This window comes from Boleophthalmus pectinirostris, unplaced genomic scaffold (genome assembly GCF_026225935.1).
Source record: "Boleophthalmus pectinirostris isolate CB_2022bp ecotype Guang Dong unplaced genomic scaffold, ASM2622593v1 HiC_scaffold_13, whole genome shotgun sequence".
Taxonomy (NCBI): Eukaryota; Metazoa; Chordata; class Actinopteri; order Gobiiformes; family Gobiidae; genus Boleophthalmus; species Boleophthalmus pectinirostris.
Genome location: NW_026571036.1, coordinates 21,740,838 through 21,763,387, shown reverse-complemented (window position 1 = coordinate 21,763,387; position 22,550 = coordinate 21,740,838). Strand labels below are relative to the sequence as shown.

Here is a 22,550-nt window from a genome sequence, read left to right as displayed (position 1 = left end):
TAACAACAACATAACATTTGGTCTCCATGATGATAGAAAGGTTTAATACCATACTGTGAAACATTCCAGACAAAGCAATAACATCTCCACAGAGAAAAGCATTTGACGGACCCTACACCTGAAAAGTTACACAGTAAACCTTTAAATGGTGATTGAAAAATCGTGCACTGTTTTTGCACAAACTCCCATGCAGGTGTAGTCTTGTGAGTACAGTTTGGATCAGATACATAGATATACTTAATAGTTTTGAGAGCTTTTGCCACATTATACACTAATCGATTTTCAGAACACGTCTTTAATCGACTACAAATTCCTTTAGTTGACTGCAGCCCTAGCGTACTGTATCCTCCCAGCTGCTGTCACCGTAAACTGTGTAGCATCTGTTTCTGATACTCGGCTGATCATATGCTACTGGGGCCCTCAGGTCATGCACGGGCCCCTGGGAACTTACTGTCCTCTCCCACACCACACTGAAACTACAGTACATCATCGACCATAACAACCCTGTGCAGCTAAGTGTTCTCAACAAACATCCAATTCAAGCCTTAATTGTCCCATACAGTCAATATTTGTCAGGGACCAGCCTCAGTAATGCTCATGAAGTGACTAAATCAATACAGAATAATGGTGAGATGAAGTCCATTCCCCTCAGACTGCACCAGTGACACTTCTATTATGTTCCTGCTTTGGGCCAAAAGACAAACACTTTTTAAAACTCGTGAGTGTTTAAGCATAATATGTTCAGATATGTGTAAACTGTGTCACTACAAAATCACCAGAAATCCTTAGAAAGCCCATATTACTCTATTTTCTGATCTATGTTATAATGTTGTATTCTCATCACAAACATACGTGGAGTTGTGTTTTTGTTTCATTCACACATGATTTAACAAGGTGGAGCAGAGCATTTGGAGCTTTGGAGATGCAGATACACTGATAATTCAAGATTACTCAAACATGTCTGAGTGAAACAACACAACTCTAGGTATGTTTTTGAGGAGGTGACAACATTATAACACGGCTAAACACTCACAAGAGTCTATTTTGTGTAATACAGAACCAATGCTCAAAAACAGCATGTTTTAATGAGGGAACTTGTTTGGTGAGAAAACCGATTTGTTTTTACCGAGGAGTGATTTGCCAAAAACAGATTACAAAGATAAAGTGTAAAAGCATAATGCATATGTATTGTCATCCAGTAGATTTGTTTGGTGGATTTGATCACAGTAGAATAGGTGACACAATATTTTTACAGAATTAAAATAGACTGGCTTCTTAAACTGTGTTTTGCAAAGAATAAATTCAAGCCTTGGCCCTGTTAAAACTAAAGGTCACATCATATTGCGATTTTTAACAGTGGCAATTCACTGCTTCTTCTACAAAAAGTCTAAATGTTATGTGTATTCAGCCTTACACTGCCATGCATATATGTATCATAGATTGTATATGTATGGGATGCTCCAAACTCAATTTCGAGGTTCTTCTGTGACAATGACTAGAAGTTGAAATAAACAAACAAACAAAAATAAACAAACATATATAAAGGGAATGGGTGCTCTTCCACCTCCATCGACTCTGGCTCCAATTCACTTCAACTGAAAAACTATCACCTCTCTCTTTGTAACTGCTGCAGTGAGCCTCGTCATTTTGGTCTTAAAATCGTTGTGTTAACCTGCTCTACATCTGTTTACTAATTTCTATTCCTGATACGGAACTCTGCTCCAAATTAGCCCCTGTAACCATTAGTCTTGTGAGCTTCATTTGAGTGGAGATGAACACTCTGGGTCATGTCACACTCCCTTAGTCCACTTCTTTATACAGTCTATAGTGTGTGTGCATTCTGTAGCAACCTAGGACCCAGACTATGATCTTATACTACTTACTTACTGTTCTAAATATAGAATTATAGTTGTATAATGAAATGTGGAGCTTGATTGTATCATATCATATACTTATAATTGGCTTTCTTGCATTATTCTACTGTCTGTATATTCCAGACTTTAGCCTCTGGCATAATGCATAGTGTGGGCCATAAGCTTCTGTGTAATTATAATTCGTCTCCATATTGACATGCTCCTTTACAATGCAGTATGACATTTTGTGATACACATTTTGCATTTTAAATTGAGATAATGATGATCTAAATATATAACCCATTGCCGTGCTACAGTTCATATTCCACAGATATGGAGATGCAGGTCTACGTGTTGTTCATTAGATACGCTCTCAGGGCTTGGAGGATGAGCTGGCTCGTTGCCATGGGAGACGGGCAAACCTGAGCACTCATTAGTCCCTATTCTGTATTTTTGGGCCTGTCTCGAACTCCTCTTCCTCTGTCCCTGAGCTGTAATGAATGGAGGGTCAGGCCACATTCCTGCTATATTCAGCTCAGTGTCAATGTCAACTTCTCCAGTAATTTCTCCCAGCTTAAAAAATGCATGTTCTGATAATGATTTTTTTGACCTTTCTTCTTCCTTCTTAAGGTAAGGTTAAGGTACAGTTTATTTTCCCCCAGAGGAAACTTCTGCATTTGACCCATCCTTCAGTGTGGCTGGGGCAACCTGTCAGGAGCAGCGAGACGGGAGGCTTCTGCAAATCCTGAGCTTAGGCTTGGTCAAGGACTACCTTAGCTGGAAGATTTTATTGTGCATGTTTCGGATGATTTAAGATCCTAATAATAATAATAATTCATAACACTTGTATAATGCTTTTCACGACACAACAGATCAACAGATCAAGACAGATGAAACACAAATGCGAAACAAAAAACAAAAAAAAACTGATAAAAAACAAAATGCAGTTATCTTAAGGCAGTTTTGGCTCAGATTTCAAGTTTGGAAAATACACGTGGAATAAATAATAATACATTGTACATTAGTTTAGCCTTGGACCATTCCCTGTTGTCATTAATTGGGCTCAGTTTTATGATACTGGTGGGCTATACTTTTATTCAGGGACTGTTTATAACACCCCTAAGGCGCTGAGCAGTAAATAAATGGACTGACTTGCTAATCATCTTGCAAAATGTGATTAAAAGTGAACACGCAGCTTCTTTTAAGATAGAGCGATAGCATATGCGGACTGTAAACATATGATGCATGCATAAATCATTATGTATACATGTAAGTGAAATATATCAATCTCTTTCTTCCTTTGTGCAAGTGTTTTCAATGTGGTCAAGACAAGCAATTAGGGTAGCAACTGTGTGAACTGTCAGCACAAGGAATGTATAAAATTAATTAAAAAGTCTGATCTATGTTCTAATGTTGTTTCCTCATCACAAACATACCTGGACTTGTGTTTTGTGTCATTCACACAAGTTAAACAAACAAACCCTGCATGTTTAAGGTGATCTCTTCTCTCAAATGGAAAACACACTGTTCACATACACCGGTTCTGGTAAATGGTTGCTGAAACGGGCAGGTTTTAACGTTCTGGTGAGTCCTGGTTCAGTTCTGGTTTAGTCCTGGTTTAGTCCTGGAATCAGTCCTGGGTTAGTCCTGGGTTAGTCCTTTGGCCCTGGTTCAGTCCGTGGCGTGTGTGGCGCAAAAGTCGGCATCTCTTTCAGTGTTTCTTCTACTCAGTAAATAACACCTGAGAAGTGATGACAGTCGAGTCGCGTCTGTGAATTTGTGAAGAAAGTGTAACCTTTTCATTGCATTTCGTGACTGTAATTCTTGAAGTCGTAACATTTCTGTTCATATTCTGATGGATGCTTCAGTTAGAATGCTTTTCATTTGTGTATGATTTATCACGGGGACAGGCGGGTAACGGGTGGGATGTTAACTGGTCTGGGCAGGTGCGGGTTTAACTTTGATAAAAATCATCGGTTTACGGGCGGGTGCGATGCTGTACTGCACCGGTGCAGGCTGGTGCAGGTTTTTAACTCAGACATGTGTGATTGACAAAAATAACTCCAGGTATGTTTTTGAGGAGGTAACAACATTATAACATGAAGAATCTCTTTTGTGTAATATAGGACCTTTAAAGTTATCCATAGCATTTTATGTAACATTATTTCATGGATGTTTTTCTCATAGCAGACCATTTAGAAAGCTGCATTTTGCTATCCACTGGATGAGTTGTTAATGTGAATTCAAGCCTGAAGCTCTGACTGCCTCATCAGTGACCACATCCATATTCAGCAGCTCAGCCCAGTTAAGTGTTCCTCCAGCAAGTGGTGACAGTTCACAGCTGTGGTCCTCTGATACAAGAAGCCAATAATAATAAGAAACTCAACTCATACAACTTTGTAAATGACTATAGATCTGTTGTAGTAACTGAAGTTTAGAAGTAGGACTGGAAGATTAATCACAGTTGCATTGAAATCACAATTTCATTGGACGTAACTAACACAAAGGCTGCAGTTTCTGAAGTACCATCATTTCCTCCATAAACAACAAAATATCCCATCTTATTCTGCATAAAAAGCTGCTAATCCTGTAGTTTAGATCACTACAAATGTGTTCTGAAATGTGTCAGTTCAAGTTTCACTCTTTTTGTTAATTCTTCTGGATGAGATTAAAATGTGAACTTTGAACAGAATCCTATTATTAACACAGTGCTTGTCAGAAAAAGTCTCAGTTAGATGTTCTTCACAATTCAAACTAGAGGATGCTGATACTTTTGGTTGTGGACTTTACATGTTCAACCTGTGTCTGGGTGGGATTTTTCTGAGCACTCAGGTTTCCCTTATCAACCCAAAACATGTAGAGTAGGCTAATCCTCCTGGCCTATTTGCTAGTTCCACTGTGAAATGGTTGAAGAATGGATCAAATGCAGAGGACATATTTCCCTCTGGAGACAACAAGAAACCATAGTACCTTCATTCTTAATTGATCAGAAAAAAATGTGAAATAGGTTGTTACAAATGCCAGTAATTCTAGTTTATGGGCAGAGTCAAAATAAAGTACATTAAAGGTAGCCTGATTCATCAGTCCGTTTCACTTCGTGGAAACTGTCTGACCTTGCAGCATTAGGATTTGTGACGTATTTGGTCGTGAAGTATGTAATGCGCCACTCACGGGGCTAACTGGTATATTAAACTTTTCTCAAATCCCGTAGGAAGAAGGGCAATAATGTCTTTCACCTTGTTAAAACTCACCAAACATTCTCTTTGTTTTGGCTTTAAATCCTCGATCTTGGGAATCGTTGCCAACACAGAATGTATGGCTTCATCTACATCCATCTCGACCGCTTTGTTTACTGTTGTGCTGTACCTAGTCTCTGGAGAGAAATTAAATTGAGCGGAGTCACTAGGTGGCGCCAGTCTGGCTACATTAAACATTGTTTAACTTTTCTGGTGGCTGGTCACTTGCCTGCTTATCTCTATGAAGATGTTATTGCTTTGTCTAGAATGTTCTACAGTAGAGCTTAAAACTATCTCATGGAAGACTACTAGAGGTTATATTGTAGGTCAGATCTGTGGAGAGGCAACCCTGCACAAAGAAAGAATTATTGTATTTTTGAGCAATAGAAACCATAGTATATAGATACTAGATAGATGTGTTTAAAGTCATACCATGGAACATTCCAGGTAAAGCAACAATATCTCCATGGAGACAAGCAGTTAAAACATCCTCCACAGTCACTTTTAAGTTTTAATACTGCTTTTTAAAGGTGCACTATGTATCTTTTTTATAGCTAAAAACCTACCCCTTAGGTCTGATGCTTATTTAATTGCACATTCCTGGCTTCTTGAATGGATTCCCTGATGGCAGGAGATGTAATTTGTGTGGGTGTCATAGGTTCTTGTATGGAGCCAAATCCTTGAGTCCACAGGGAGATTGTAGTGAGTAGCAGCAGATTTCTCCTGACCTGTGCGTGTGCTTCTTAATTAACCTGCACAATAACAACATGCAGCTGGACAAAGAGCTGACTCCATATGATGTTGTGTATTTATTACTGTGGAAAAGTGGAAGGTGCTGTACAGACAAGATATATATGAAGCTTACTGTATGTGGTGCTCAAAATATGGACTTTAATGTTTTAATGGTGTAAGTTTTCTAATGGAAGCTCTGCCACTTTTCTGTTTCCATGGAGATGATGTCATTGCTTTGCTTGGTATGGATTAAACTTAAATGTCTCCAAGGAGCAGGTGGCACATCCAAGCCAAGTTACAGGTCAGATCTGCGGAGCAGGGACTCTGCTCTCTACAATTCATGTTTTTCAAGGTATAACATCTCCATCAAGACCCCTAGCAGAAAAGTTTCATAGTGCACCGATAAAGGTAATATTTAAAGAAGCATTGTGCAACTTTTCTAGTGGAGCATCTGTCAAATGTGTTTCTCCATGGAGATGTTATTGATTTGTCTGTTATGTTTCACAGTATGACATTAAACCTTTCTATCCTCATGAAGACCAAACGAGACCAAGTTACAGGTCTGTGGGGAAACTAACCCACTAAAGGCCCATTCAGACCGGAGTATCAAGGCAGTTTATATGCCATAAGAACAAACATTAGCGGAGTGTAAATATATATGCTGCAATCACCAAGATGATTGCGAGGACTACACCAGGACTGGACCAGGACTACACCAGGACTGGACCAGGACTACACCAGGACTGGATCAGGAATACACCAGAACCAGACCAGGACTAAACCAGAACTAAACCAGGACTAAACCAGTGTCAGCTTGTCAGCATGTAAATATATACACACCACAGTCGTCCAGCCAATCACCAGGACTGGACAAGGACTAGTCCAGGACTGGTCCAGTGTCATTAGTGGAGTATACATATATATACATCGCAGCTGCCAAGCTGATCGCCTTAAAATAAAAACAAAAAGTCTCTCTCAGCCTGATCTGCCATTGTTCCAGGAAAAGACTGGGACCAGGCACTTGTTTCCAAAGCAAAGGACGCACGTCAAGTATTTTTCTCCCGTTTGTCCATAGCGTCCAAGACACGTGTCAGGGGCATCTGAATTCTAATGCAAAGGCGTACAAATAGAGGCGTCTTGGGCGTTTTTTGGCACTGCGGTCGGAACAGCATTCGAGAATTTTTGAAGTACAAAACCACCTGTAACTGAATAAATGTAAGGTTGAGCTGTTTAATGTCATACTGTGGAACTTTCCAGGCAGAGCAATGACATATCCATAGAAACAAACAGGTGACCAACCGTGCATCAGAAAAAGCACCTTGCACAATGTAGCTTTAAGGCAATTTCCTTGAGGCAAGTAAGCCATGCCACACATTCAACAAATTAACTAGTACATTTCACAGCTATGAATTTAAATACTATGTTAATGCTGCATCATTCTTAATAAAAACTTAACCATAAGCCCAATCAAACCAAATAAATGCATGTAAAGGACAGCAATGTTTTTCTCCAAGCATACTCTGCTTATTCAGACTTCACTCTAAGGAAAATACTGCAGTTTCTAGGAACAAAGCACTGTAGTGAGTGCTCATCATTAGTGTGATTTCTATATTTACAGAACACATCGACGCGTTAGGACATCCCTGTTTTGGAGGTAGAGCAATTTGCATTCCAGTCGAGGTTTCTTCTTTAGATCTCCCCTTCCTTTCATGTTGAAGTGCAGTGATGTCAAGGTAAAGCCCGCCTCTGCATCCTGCTCTTGACCAATGGGAGCGTGGCATCGGGAGGTGTGGGCGGAGAGAAGGCTTTGGGTCCCCTGTGGTTCCCGTGGTGCGTTTGAAGTTGGAGTACAAAGCGTGAGTCACTCCGTCATGGCGCTCCTCTCTCCTCTCTTTCATCCGTCTCTCCGTAGTCTCCGTTCTCATATTCTGTGGACACTGTGAGGGGAGAGCGGTGGCGGTTCGTTAAGCAGAGGTCACTGGGAGTCTGAGCGCTGGGTTGATGTTTGCCAAATGGAAATGGCTTGGCTACACAGATGGTCCGTGTGTTTGCAGTTTGATTGAAATTGAAAGATGTTGTACACAAGCGTGAGGCAGACAGGAAGTGCCGCTTTTAGGTTTTAAGACTAGTACAGTGAAGAAATCTATCCAATGGAACAATGGAACACAAACATATAATGATAATATTTACAGTGCGTTTTTCAGTCACTCTATACTCTGTGGTGGTAAACTATTGTAGCCACAGCTGCTGGGGTAGACTGACCACCACCAACCACTCACATACAGACAAGGTGGGTGAAGTGTCTTGCCTAAGGACTCAACAGCAGTTTGCACTAGAGCCACTGATGCCCCATTGTGGCACTTGGTATTCCCAGCAGTCTCCCATCCCCTACTAACAAATATTGCTTCAGATCTCAGGTTTTTGTTTATTTTCTCCCCTTGTTGAGATACTTGGCTCAAAGCAGAGATTAGTTAGCGAGGCTGGTGCCACCTAGTGCCTCCACTCAATTTCATTTCTCTCCAGCAACTATGTCAGAAATTGGAATACACGAGATGGTTTGCAAGAACCTCAGAAGTTGTAGATCGCACAGTGGCCGTCAGCCGATCAGCGAAGAGCTGTAAAGCCATGACGTCAAACTTAAGCGCCTGTCTGGGTCCCTTTTGTGGTACAGCACAACAGTAAACAAAGCAGTCGAGATGGATGTAGATGATGCTATACATTCTGTGTTGGCAACGATTCCCGAGATCGAGAATTTAAAGCTGGAACAAAGAGAATGTTTGGTGAATTTTATCAAGGGGAATGACGTTATTGTTCTTCTTCCTTCAGGATTTGCCAAGTTACAAACATCACGACCAAATAGCAGCAGTTGGTTAAAAAAAAAAAAAAGTACCCACCTACCGTCGAGCGAAAGAATCCTAATACTGCGAGGCCAGGTCACTTCGTGAAACCAGCTGATGAGTCAGAGTTGACATCAGTAGCAGTAACATAACATACAGACATTACATAACAAAAGACAACAGAAAAAACACATATAACTGAACAATACACAATCATCGCAAGATCAGACAAGATCAGGCCCTCTCAAGGTTGTATGACTGCAAATGGACCATCTACTAATTCTACTAAGTTCATTTTCATCTTCAGTTAAAACAAACTTGACTACATAAAAATATGCTGTGCAGCACACATACACATTTACAAATACACATTTTCCTAATTTTTCTCTACAGGTTTTGTACCTCCCCAACAACCAAGGCATTTTATGAATTGTTCAAATAACTCGTTTTTATGATATTTCAGTCGCACCACTAATATGACTCTCTGAATAAGAAATGCTAAAGTGTTGTAGGCTACGGTTTAGTGAGCACCTTCTACTACGAGGAACATTAGTGAGCTTGGAAGAACTATAAAACAGCTATAAAAATGGTGGTGTAAAATGAGCGTTCTATTGTCAATAATACAATAAGTCTTCGGGCTGTAACTGTAAACGTGTGTGAGAAAACTGGCAGGAAATCAAAACATTTTAGATGAGGTGCAGAGGCTGGAAAAACATCTGAATTTGAAAACAGGAAATGTATAGCTCCACTGCCAAAGATCTGAAGGAGGATGTTATCAATTAAATGCTGTGACAGAAATAATAATTGTGTTAATTAATCCTTTGCGTTGTAAACGGAAATCCTGCAAACAAGCTCCAGCGCATCATCCTTCATATTGATTGGGAATGTGAAGTGCTAGGTACAAATGCAAACACTTCTAGACTTGTTATGTGCAAAATGTTGAAAATCAGTTGTCTTCTAAAACATGAATGAACTTCTTTTAATTATTATTTTTAAAGGTGCATTGTGTAACCCTTTAGTAGAGGATCTGGTACCTGCTAGTCTCCATGGAGATGTCACTTGTTCTTGTAGTGTATCCCTCTGAATGAAGACTGACACTTGAACTGGCGATTTTTAGATTTTTTTAGATACAAATACAAAATACAGAGTGTAAATAAGTATACACAAAACTCAACGCTAGTTTGATTATTATTTACATTCATCTTGACAACATCAATCAACAACAATTAAAACTAAAGACACAACATTATTTAAAAGAAATATTTACATCAATAACATATAAAAAAAAAGTCACAAGAGATTTTAACAAAGACAAATTATACTATAGGTTATTTACAGTTCTTTTGTTTACAGCTGTTTCATTGCTAAAAAACCTACCTCGAAATTGTGCAGTCTTACAGCGAGTGGGTTTGCCTTTCCATAGATCTGACCTTGGCCTGCCCTTCCTGACCTTCCAAAAAGTGACATAGTGCATCTTTAAAAATCCTATATTACTCAGATGTGGCTCTTGTGAACTTTAAGACATGTAAGAATGTTGTAACCTCCTCGTAAACATGCCTGGAGTTGTTTTTTAGTTTCATTTGCATGTTTGAGTAATGCCTTATTATTAGTCTGTCTACATCTCCAAAGCACCTTGTGATGTCATGAAGCAGTAGTTTTCAAGTTATTCCAGGGCTGAAATTATCCAATTGATTCTAGTGAAGGTGTATGGAGTTTAAAAACATAGTGAAGCACTTCCTGTATTACCACATGATATCACGTTTTCAGTGAAGAACTCAATCTAAATATGCAGAGTTTGTGTGTTAAACGTGTGAGCAAAACAAAACACAACTCCAGGTATGTTTTTAGATGAGTAAACAACATTATAACAGATCAGAAAATTGCAATATGAGCCCTGTAAGAATGAAATGAAAACTGGATATTCACCACAGAAAATCCATTAAAACCCAATTCATTTTAACGTTGCCTGGAAGTAAAATCCTTATCACTTTAACCAATATGTTTAAAATACGCATTATAACATCTCGTGGTCCAAGTGATACAGCAGCACGACTTCAAAGCTGTTTGTCCATGGACTCACATCTGCAGAGTCAGTATATGCCCGCTCAGAATATAGGACAAGATATAATCAGTGAAGGAGCGTGAGTGTGGGGGATGTGGAGAAGACCGCTCATTAGACTGTCATAGGCTCTGAGCATCTCCGAGCCCAGCCGTGGAAACAGGCTGCAAGAGAACAATGAGAGGAAGAGAGGCGCGATCTGACTCCACTGCACTGTACAAACAAAGGCCTTTAGAAGGATTGTAATAAGGGAAAATGAGGGTCTAATATTCCAGTGCATAATATGGCAGAGTGTAAGAGGAAGTAGATGATGATGATATGAGATAAACCTATGGCAAGCCTAGCAAATGGGATTGTTGTTTGTCTATAAATCCAGACTGAGATGCAGTTATGTTTTATAGTCCATGATATAGCTTGGGTCTTAATCTTAAATGAGACATCTACAGTCAATCCACTATCAGTAAAAGCATGCGGTTTGGAGCCAGCTTAAAATTTTGGAGATATAAATTGGACTATTTTTTTGTGTTCTATAGCGTCCCATATTTTACCCATGGATACATTTGTGACCCTCAAATCCTTCTCCGATCTGATAAACTATGGTCTTATAAGGAAAAATATAATAACTTTTTGGTCTCAGTCCCAGTCTCATTCCTGATACTGGTCCTGGTCTCATTCCTAGTACTGGTCCAGGTCTCAGTCCCGGTCTCAGTCCTGGTCTCGGTCCTGGTCTCGGTCCCAGTGTCGGTCCTGGTCCCGATCCAATCTCAGTCTTGTTCTCAGTCCTGGTTTCAGTCCTGGTTCTGGTCCCAGTCTGAGTCCTGGTCTCAGTCCCAGTCTCGTCTCGATCTCATCTCGGTCTCTGTCCTGGTCTCAGTCCCAGTCTCAGTCCTAGTCTCAGTCCCAGTCTGGTCTCGATCTCATCTCGGTCTCTGTCCTGGTCTCGGTCCCAGTCTCAGTCCTAGTCTCAGTCCCAGTCTGGTCTCGATCTCATCTCGGTCTCAGTTCTGGTCTCAGTCCCAGTCTGGTCCCGGTCTGGTCACTCTCTCAGTCCTGATAACCCGACAGTCTACACGGGCGCACCTCCAGGCCCGTCCCAACACTCAGTTTTGATGTAGTTCTGGTTTAGACCTGGTTTAGTTCTGGTTCAGTTCTGGTTCAGTCCTGTTATAATCCTGGTTCAGTCCATAGGCAATGCAAAAGCCAGCATCACAGTTTGTCACAGATACGGGAAACATTATCCGTTTTCAAAATCGAAAACTGAAAAAGCGAATCATTATCTATTTGTTTCATTTTAATTTTGGAGACAATGAACAAATTTTATTTTATTTTTTCCTTATTTTTGGTTTTATTTTGAAAAACAATTGAATGAATGATACACGGTTTGTTGTAGAACAGCTTATGAAATACTTAACAGAAGATATTTAAATGTCATATTTTCATAAAAATTCACACAATCTATTTTGGACTTCTTTTCTAAGACCCTCTGGGGACCCCTACAATTGTTGGGAGCCCAAATTTGGACCCCCCAGGTTGGGAATTACTGTTATAACACTGATTAAAAGCCTCTCTTGTTTATGTTTAGACAATTAAAAAGGCGTTTTTCTCACAAATCAAATCTACAATTGTGAGTCATGACTTGTCATAGCACTTTTTATTCCTGGTTGCATTATTCAGTTCTAGGTGACACATCTAGTATGTATAATTTATCACCACAAAAACATGCAAGAAGATTTTTATGCACACTACTACTACTGCTACTACTTATTTCATGATCTAAAGCTGATGAACAGAACTTTAAGTACATCTGACAATATTTAGATAGAAAAAAATGACAAATAAAACAAGCGCATTAGTTAAGATCGCTATTGAACACTCCCTCGTATTGAAGTGACAATTTATTTTTATGATATTCCCCACAGCCAGTGTTATTTACAATGTGCATGGATTTTTTCACTCCATCAAGGTTAGAAATCCCTCGCTGCAGCTACTGTTAATGAATATGTGTGCATCAGCAGCTCAGTGAACTACGTAGACGTCTCAGTGGGAGATGAATCATGAAAAATGCACTATTGTTTTTGGCTGAAGAAATAACATTGTATATTGATATTAAAGCAGAGGCGGTAATTAGCTACTGGCTGAAATACTTTCGTTTTGGTTCAGAGCCAGACTGGACCTCAGTGAGATGAGGGAGACGGACAGCACCATATGTGGAGATCTGGCATAGGGCTGTGCATCTGTGGGTTCATCTGCTCTGCCTCCAGCCTCCTGCACACAACAAACATGGGCACTTCTGATCATCACAAGAAAATTGGCAGACATATAAGTTTAAAGGTCCCATTTAGTCCTCATTGCTTCAAATTCTCCAAACTTTTATTTTCAAAATCTGGGCACATTTTACCAAACTTTTAAAGGAAGTTTGTGGTTCTGACTGATTACATTTTTTAGTTCGTATGCAGAAATCTTTTAAAGGCCCCATATTTCACTGTTTTCAGATCTATGTTATAATATTGTTTCCTCATCAAACCATATCTGGAGTTTTGTGTCATTTACACACGTTTAACACAAACCCTTCAAATTTAGGTTGTGTTTTTCTCTTACTACGTTTACACTGAAACAAATCACCTTATCACCATATCCGAAACGATTTGCGTCCAGACACATCCTTTCTGTGTCCCCAATCCTTCCCTATCCACACAACTTTGAGCATATTTGTTTAGATTTTACAGAAATTTAACTTAAAACCGCATGGCTAATTTGCATAAACTGAGGGCTCAAAAAACAGCTCACTATTGTGCGCTGATGCGGTTCATCTTCTGTCAGACTAAAGGACACGACTCAGTGGATTATATGTGTTCTTTCTGTGATAGAGGGGTGTTCAGCTATTGGTGAGTCTGTTCTGTGCTTCTATCACTTTGGAGATGGTTCATGTTAAACTTTTCAGAGGTTATACGTCTGCAGGTCGTACGCATAAACCGTATTTAAGAATGGACATATTCTAGCCTCTTAGCATTTTGGTGGAGAATTACGTCGCGGCGCATAGACCTACATCAGCATATCAGTGTTTTCAGGCATCCACACAGTGCAGGATCAGATCCACACTCAGATGAATTCGTGGGAGCTGGCGGCACCAGATCTTTCCGTCTCTGGAGCCGTTTTCCATCGGATTAGTGTGGACGAACATTGCATCCACAACGAAAACGGCTTGAATACGTACTAGTGTGGATGGGGCCTCAAACTGAAAACACTCTGTTCCACTTTGTGATTTCATGGTACTACGGGAAGTTCTCTAATGGGTTTTTAAACTCCTTAAACTTTCACTAGAATCATTTGGATAATTTCAGAGTTGAAATGTCCATTCTCTACTGAACAAATGGTAAAAGGTAGCTGTTAACCTGAAAACTACCACTACATGACATCACAAGGTGGAAATGAACATTGAGAGCTTTGGAGATTTAGACAGACAGAATGTGTGAATGAAACAAACACAACTCTGGGTGTGTTTTTGAGGAGGTAACATCATTATAACGTGGCTTAAACTCACCTAGGAATATAACAACAATTACGTAACTCAGATCATTAAATTATTATAAACATCTGTGGCTGAGAATCAAAACTAGAAATATGCTTCCTTTCTTGATCATCATCTAAAGTCTATGTATCTTATCTATATGAAGTGTATCTGTCAACCTATCTGCAACTGTACCAAGAACCCCATGAGTAAAATGTGGATCATCCTGTGAGTGATGGGAGTTGTTTGAGGAGAGCTGAGTTGGATCAGACTGACTAAAGGGCAACCCCCAGGCCAAACATACCAGAGTCAGTCCCAGATGGGTCTCTGCTCTCACAACATCATCACACTCATTCATAAGATGGCATGAAGCGGAGAAAAAAATGATACTACTCATCAGTAACCATGGGAGACTGTATGTATACTGTGCTGTGTTAAACATATAATTACCACAAGTTGTAGATATTTGTACGGCAGTTTATTCCTTTTCAGTGAACCTTATGGTCAGGGGTTGGTAGCAGATGTGTTGAATCTTTCATGATGCGACGAATTTAATCATGAAAGTAGTTACCATCAATCAATCGGTGCAGTTTGTATCCTCCCAAATAGGGATGCACCGATCTTATACTGGTATCAGATATCGGTGCCGATACTGAACATTTTGTTGGATTTCAGTTTCAAAATATCAGTCCAGCAGATATCCTGGTTGGACAGATAAATTGATGTAATAAGACATTTCTCAAGCCCAGAAAGTCTCGTAATGTCAATTTTTTTATTTACTTGAGGGATAAATAACAGTTACATAACACATTTGGATTGGTTTAGTTTAGTTTTATTTTAGTTTAAAGGGAATAAAAATGTTATTATTAATTCCTGCATTCGTATCGGTTGATGTCGGGTATTGACACTTAACCCTTTAGTTGCCAGAGGTTTTTCCTAAAACATTTGATTTTGACATCTTAGTCCTGGTGTAGCCCTGATTGGGTCCTGGTTCAGTCCTGGTTCAGTCCTGGTTTAGTCCTATTTTCATCCTGGCTGAGTCGTGGTTTAGTCCTATTTTCATCCGGGTTTAGTCCTGGTTTAGTCCTGGTTTAGTCCTATTTTCATCCTGATTGAGTCCTGGTTCAGTCCTGTTTTAGACCTATTTTCATCCTGGTTTAGTCCTGGTTCAGTCCTGATTTAGACCTGCTTTAGACCTGGTTTAGACCTGGTTTATCTTGAATGAAACTCCTTAAATTTGTTATACATTGTATTTGGCCAAATCAGCCATTTTATTCAGAGCGTCGACAGTGGCACCTAGAGGGTTAAAGCTATAGTATAGGAACAGGTATCTGAACTGAAAAAGCTGGATACTCCCTAAGGCCCAAAGTAAGATCAATTCCAGAATAATCTATATGTATCAGTGAATAAATAGTTGAAATGCATTTTACTTTAAGGGTGTGGTATGTTTATTGATGGAGCCGCTGGGTGAACAAATACAAAATACATCCGTGCCTTCGTGCTTCTATTGTTTTTTGAGTCTGCTCCTCGTGTGAAAACGAATGTGGTTTTGTACTCTCCTGCGGTTTACAAGCTTTTGAGTGCAAATGTGTTTTTGCGTTAATAAAAGCCATGTGCAAGAATGAATTATGCATCCTCTTTGTGCTTACATCTATAGTGATGTTTGCATCCACAATGGCACTGTAATGTGTTGGCCTGTTAAATTTACATGAGACCAAAGTGGCTTTCTCCTTGAATATTAAGTGCCAAGGCCCATTTCTTACACAAGTCTTTTTAGGAGAATCAGGTGGTTTTGCATGCCAAGCAGTTTCCCAGTGTTTGTTCAGGCTGGACTGACCGCATTGTGTAACTCAATTAACAAACTGTTCCCATATAGTTAAGTGGATAGTGACAATATGTACTTTCTGTCTTCAATGTAAAATACAGTCTAGCCTAGGTGCAGGTCTTTTTGAACATAAGCTTTGAGTTCTTTATAAACTGTACTTATGAACTTGCTTGTGTTTTTGCGTTGTTATTCCGCTATGTAGATATTGGGGTTATTAGGTCATGTATATGTTACATTTACTCAAGTAGATTTACTGTTTACTATTTTTTGGCTACAGTACCCACTTCAGGTTACATCCAAAGACTGTATAAAGAAATGGACTAAAGGAGTGTGACATCATCCATAGTGTTCAGCTCCAGTCAAATGAAGCTCATGAGGCTAGCAGTTATAGGAGCGAATTTGGAGCAGAGTTCCATATTAGGAATTTATTAACAGACAACATAGCAAAATAAAACACCATGATCACGTAGAGCGGGTTAATATGAACATTTTAAGACCAAAATGACAAATGCCAATTTTTCAATGTAAAATCAGAGTTGATGGAGCTGGAAGCGGCCCATCCTCACTTCCTATACAGGTTAGCTATGCCCATTTACATGGTTACAACACAACCCCGAGCTCAGCCAAAAAGAAAAATAGACTTTTTGTCATTTTGGAAAAGAGCTAACAGAATGAAACTCTGGCCAAAATAAACTTCCTCTCCAGCCTAAAGCTCTTTCAGCTCTTTCATATGGGCTGCTGCTGTAAAGCTGCACAGACATAAGCCTATTTCCCAAATGTTTGTTTCTGAGACTTGTGCTGGTGCCTTCAGGGACAATGGGATCGTTCAGCCTCAGGACACAGGTGCCACTCTGTGCTTTGGCAGCACATGCTCCTGTTTTCAGATGCCATACCCCATGGTTATTGTGAGAAAGATGGAGCTTGGCCACCGGGCTACACTAATATAAGACTTACCTGAGTATAACAGATGACAGATAATCCAACTAGATGGGTGCATTTATTTACACAGAATCTTAACTAGGGTTGCAATGGTCCAGCTTTATCTGTTCCTATACAAATGTTGATACTTTGGCTTTAAATACCAATACCCTATCTCAATCGATACCAGTACAGAGACTGCAAATAGGATTTATTTTCTTTAAACAGCGTATGGCAAAAACAAATCATCCAAATAAATGTCTTTTGTAAGTATTATTTATCATTTAGGTAACTACAGAACAGTTTTGAAAAATATGGTGTTTTGGGCCAACATTGTCCCAATAAAATGGGATATTGACTGAACCAGTATCTTGAAACCGAAATCCGATGCATCAAAAATGTTCAGTATCAGCACTGACATTCAATACCAGTATCGGTGCATCCCTAATGATAACCGTTCCCCATCACAAGTCTGGGTAGTGAATGAATATTGTATTAAATCGTACAGCAACTTGACTTGGTCTTGTTCCAAAGTCTGGTTCCATTGGCAGATAATTTTACTTGTCAAGTGAAATTTACTCAAACCATGATAAAACTTTCTTAATTCAAGTAATATTAACTTGGCTAGATTTTAGTTTTTGTGGTGTAAGACCAGTGCATTACAAGAGCAAGTAACTTTATTGGCTAAAAATGTACCTCATATCTTCCACAGACCATTTTACCCTGTCTACAGTTACTACTGGATCACTAAACTGATGTGGTGTATGTGTGTGTTTAGCTGGTGCTGCCGGAGTACTCCATCCATGGGCTCTTCTGCATTATGTTCTTGTGCGCTCAGGAGTGGCTGACGGTGGGCCTCAACATCCCCCTGCTCTTCTACAACACATGGAGGTAACTATACTGTCTGCCTGGATGTACACAGGACTATACTGGGAGAGATAGGGACAGATCAGACGGCTCTTTTACTGCGTTAGTGCTGCTAATAGAGTGTGGAGTCTTAAGTAAAAAGAGCAGGGCTTATTGTAATGATTTTACAGCACATTGAGTTTGAACAGTGCATATTTTGTATTTTGGGAGTATTATTTATGTAGTTGCAAAGGGCTAGAGACAGATGGAGGTTAGATGATTAGATGATGATGACACATTATTTTATGAAGTATGGAATGGGATTGGGAATAATTTCTTGTCAAAACAGATAAGCCTCATGCAAAAATATTTAAAGAATATGGTAGTATTTGGATAACAATATAAATGGCTAAATCTGTATTCGTAGTATATGAAAATACAAATGAAAGGTAAAGATAAAAGGAAGGCTAAATTAAAGGTACACTAACAGGTACCAGGTAACATTTCTGGTGGTGGGTCTGCCATCTGCTTGCCCTTATTGATGTTTTTGCTTTGTCCAGAATGTTCTCCAGTACGGCATTACATATTGTATCTATGGAAACATCCAGGTAAAGCTACTTGGTCAAGTTACGCATCAGATCTGTGAAGACGTGACAGTAACAAAGCGTGTTTTTCAAGACATCTTAATCAATAAAAACAAATGTAGTTAATTAACTGCCAGATACATTTAATGCCATACCGTGGAATATTCCAGGCAATATCACGCCCGTGGAGAAGCAGATGGTAGACCCCAAACCAGAAAAGTGTCATAGTGCATCTTTAAAGGCAAAACAGGTTTAAATCAGGCCTAAATAAATGCAAACAAAACCAGGAATAGACCAGGCCTAAAGCATGGCTCACACAAAAGACACAACCACATATACTAGTATACTTACATTGAAGACAATAGCATTAGGGGCAACAGACTGTGTAATATCGCCATGGCAATGCATCTACTACTACTATACCCTGAACGGCTTAATGAACCCTTTACAGACAAAAGGAGGATTCCAGATTTTAGACCCGAAGTGAGGTGAATAAAAAGCGATGCCAGTCCCTTTGTTCCTTGTTCCTTTGTAGCTATATGACTGCTCTCGGCTCTCGGTGCAATGGCCTCCACTCTCCTGCTCAGCTGCTTAAACTTACACGAGGAGAGGAAAGGAGGAGAGGAAAGAAGGAGAGGAAAGGAGGAGACAGACGAAAAGTGTTCTTGCTGTCTCATTAGTGGAGCCGGAGCCTGAAGGCCAGCGGCTACAGATGCTGCTTCCTGCACAGCTGAAAGCGGCAGGGACGAGCGAGCAGTTGATAGAGTGGAGTGCGACAGGAGAGAGAGGGAGAGTCCGACAGAGATGGAGCAGGATAAGAAGAACTGAGGTTAGGCTGAGTTACTGAGAGGACACTGATCTAATACTGACAAGACGAGAGCCAGGACGCAGGGGGCAGAGAAACAAATAAAGGAGCAGTAAGTGAATCTATAGGCCCAAAAGCACTATCTATAACAAACTGAATAACCCAGGAAACAGGCGGAGGAACAAAACTATTTTTAGTTTATATCTTAATAGCTGGAAGTATACCCTGCTGTAATTGCTAAATTGCTTGTTTCTATATATAGTGGTATTGAGCGTATCCACTAATAGTAGTAGTATTTAGGTTAGCAGTGTTAGGAAGTAACTGAATACATGCACAGAGAATACTTATTCTGAGTATTTGTTTTCCAGTACAGCTAATTTTTCATTAAATGGCATTCAGAATACAGTTTTCTAAAATCAAAAGAATACTTTGCAATACTTCATGTCACAATTTAGGCTTCAAACTGCACGATATAAATGAGAAAAACTGATTTTCTGTGGCGAGTGCGTGTGTGATTTTTCCTTCTCTAGTGAGTAATAGGAAATGCAGAAGAAACTGTGAAACAAAATGAAGCTCTTCTTAATCCTTTGTTATGTTTTCACACTTCAATTTTAATGCAACTCTGTAAAAATAGTTGTATTACTCAGAATACAGTACTCTGACTTGCCATGTATCAGAATACGTTGCAAAACACTGCAGGTATTCCGAATTAACTAAATACATTTTCAAAGTGTTTTTCTCATCACTGTAGGCTACACGTAGTGACATAACATGGAGGTAATTAAAGCCATATGGATGCTAATTCCATGCTTACAGTCTTTCTTACCACTAACAGTCACAACCACACTGGCACATTCATATAAACAATATAGGTAAAAGTGTATTTCTCAAGGACACAACAGCAGTATGCAAGGCAAGAATGTCTTCTCAGTATATACCTCAAATATAAAGCTACCTCAATTTTTAGATATTATTTTTAGCTTTTAATAAAACAGGTAGTTAGCACAGGAACTTGCTGGTTTCACTCTCTTGGTTAAACTATGTACGGTCAGTTGCAATGTAAAGACAAAATGATTTTTAACTTGGGCTATAAGATCCAGGTGCATACAGAAACATAAGGAGAGTGACGCTGCTTTCATCCGACGCCAAAGAATTAGAAAGATGGGAGTGGTTTCCATGGCAACAGCTCTTGACACCAGATTAGGTTTGTACAGATCAGAGCAAAGTGGAAAGCCCAGGAAGATGATGCTGCATTGATGTTTTATCTCTGTCAGTATGGGCTTATAAATGCGGGCTATACCTCACGCTACGTTATGATCCTTTGATTGATGGTATGCTCTTTACATAGCATTTCCCGTATAACGCTAACCTCCTCATCATTGGTCATCATTCATGTATCTCTGTACACAATGCATGAGACCAAACGCTGTGTCAAGACGAAGATGACATGAAGATGCATACATGAATATTTCATACGTGCATGGGTCATGTGGAGTTAATTTATGTAAACTAACTGTTACGCTCATGTTGTTGCCATTGTTACAACACAGTGTGAATTAACCAGTGACTATGGTGGAGTACATCTTTCATTTGTACTGCAGTCTTATTACCATTTGATAAGACCATTGGATCAGCGTGGTAACAGTGGTAGGTGATAATAGTACGAGTGTATACTACTATTAAAACTATAAAAAATTACTCAAAAACAGATAGAAACATTTAGTATAATCTCTAAAACAAGGGTATAAAGTGACATTTCTACCCTTTTGTGATTAATTTTATTGTTCATTCAAATTTTGTGCAAGGCTTAAGCCTCAGCCTAGACAGATCAAAATAATCTGATTAAAAAAATTTAAAAAAAGTATATAACAACATTTGGTCTTCCGATCATTTATTTTATTAGATACATTTTTCAGACTTTTTTGGTCTAAGAATCTAATAAAATAAATATATAAATTTTTGTCAATATCACCTACCACTGTGCTTATGTATGTTGTACTGATTTATTGATAAAGGTTCTGTACCTGACTTTTTCTCTTCTAGTACGGGTTAATGCTCTTTTACACAATGCAATGCAGTGTATGAAAGTAGGCCAAACTTTTCTCTGTCATGTGAGAGAAAGGACCAAGTGGGAGGGGCTAAAGTTTAAACTAAAACATGTTCTACACTTTTGGTTCTAAACTGGGTACAGGGCCTTTAAAAGATATGATATTATTATATTTTTTTTACATCCATGTTTTTTGACAAATATAATAATATGTATAGGTCCTTTAAAGCAAGTGTGCATTCATTTAAATTGAAAAGATGTTCAAGTTGACCATAATTATTGACTTTACACAATGCACACATTAAAGGGCCTATGCAGAGTGTGTGTATCCATGTAACAGGCTTGGAGTCCTATTCAAACTGGGACAAATATAAGAGATGACATTTCCAGGATCTGTTTCACATGAAGTCGACCATCTCAGTGTAAGTGGTGCATTCTTCATAGTGATCCATTGTGAAGAAAAGTATTCATGTACAGTACATCTCCTGTGGGGTCCTATAGAGATACTGCAGAATATCTGTGTTATTCTTGAATATCACATGACCCCACAGCTGATTGTGTAACTGTACTGCAGACTTGGGTGAAGTTACGTTTGAATATTGATTCAAATCTTAACAAACTCTTACTTATCTTGTTTATTTCAAGATAACATGAAAACTTTGAAATGACTGTTCACAGACGTTCACTTTAATACACAATGTTTAGCATAATTTCTTATTCCAAGTCACAATGCACAGACACACAGTGGTGGAAGAAGTGCTCAGTGTTGTCACTTCAGATACTGGAGCAAAGAAATACTAAATATAGTACTTCTTCTAGAAATAGAAGTAAAAGTAACACATGACAAAATCTACTTAAGTTAAAGTATTAAAGTACCTGTTTAAAAATGTACTTTAAGAGTAAAATTAAAACCCTCAAATGCATTGATTTTGTTAAAGATGTGTGGTGAATTTTGTATAGCAGAAACAACTGAACAACTATAATTTTTTTCTTGCTGTTTTTATTTTTATTTGCTCAAATTATGAAGACATGAAAACTCTTAGCCTTTTCAGCAGGTCTCAAACTATCATAAAAAACATTTTCTTTTCAGTCCTGTTCAAAATTTAGTAGAAAATACATTTATCTGCTCTTGCAGTGTAGTAAAAGTAAAAATTATCCACTTTAAAATATATTTAAATAAAGTACATATATCTAAAAATTATACTGAAGTGCAGAACTTTACTACTTTTACTTCATTACAATTCCACCACCTCAGACTTGTAGTTTTCCTTTACAGTCTTACTAGATCTCTTTAAAGGGG

General features: G+C 38.9%; 1 protein-coding gene across 1 annotated transcript in view; it reads left to right on the top strand.

Annotated features, from left to right (window-relative positions):
- Nucleotides 1-22,550, top strand: part of cnih3 (cornichon family AMPA receptor auxiliary protein 3) — a 68,111-nt gene that overhangs the window by 43,180 nt on the left and 2,381 nt on the right. Inside the window, exons 4-5 of the mRNA XM_020925048.2 lie at nucleotides 17,747-17,859; nucleotides 22,303-22,305. Of these exons, the coding sequence (XP_020780707.1) occupies nucleotides 17,747-17,859; nucleotides 22,303-22,305 (116 nt within the window). The remainder of the gene's footprint in view (nucleotides 1-17,746; nucleotides 17,860-22,302; nucleotides 22,306-22,550) is intronic.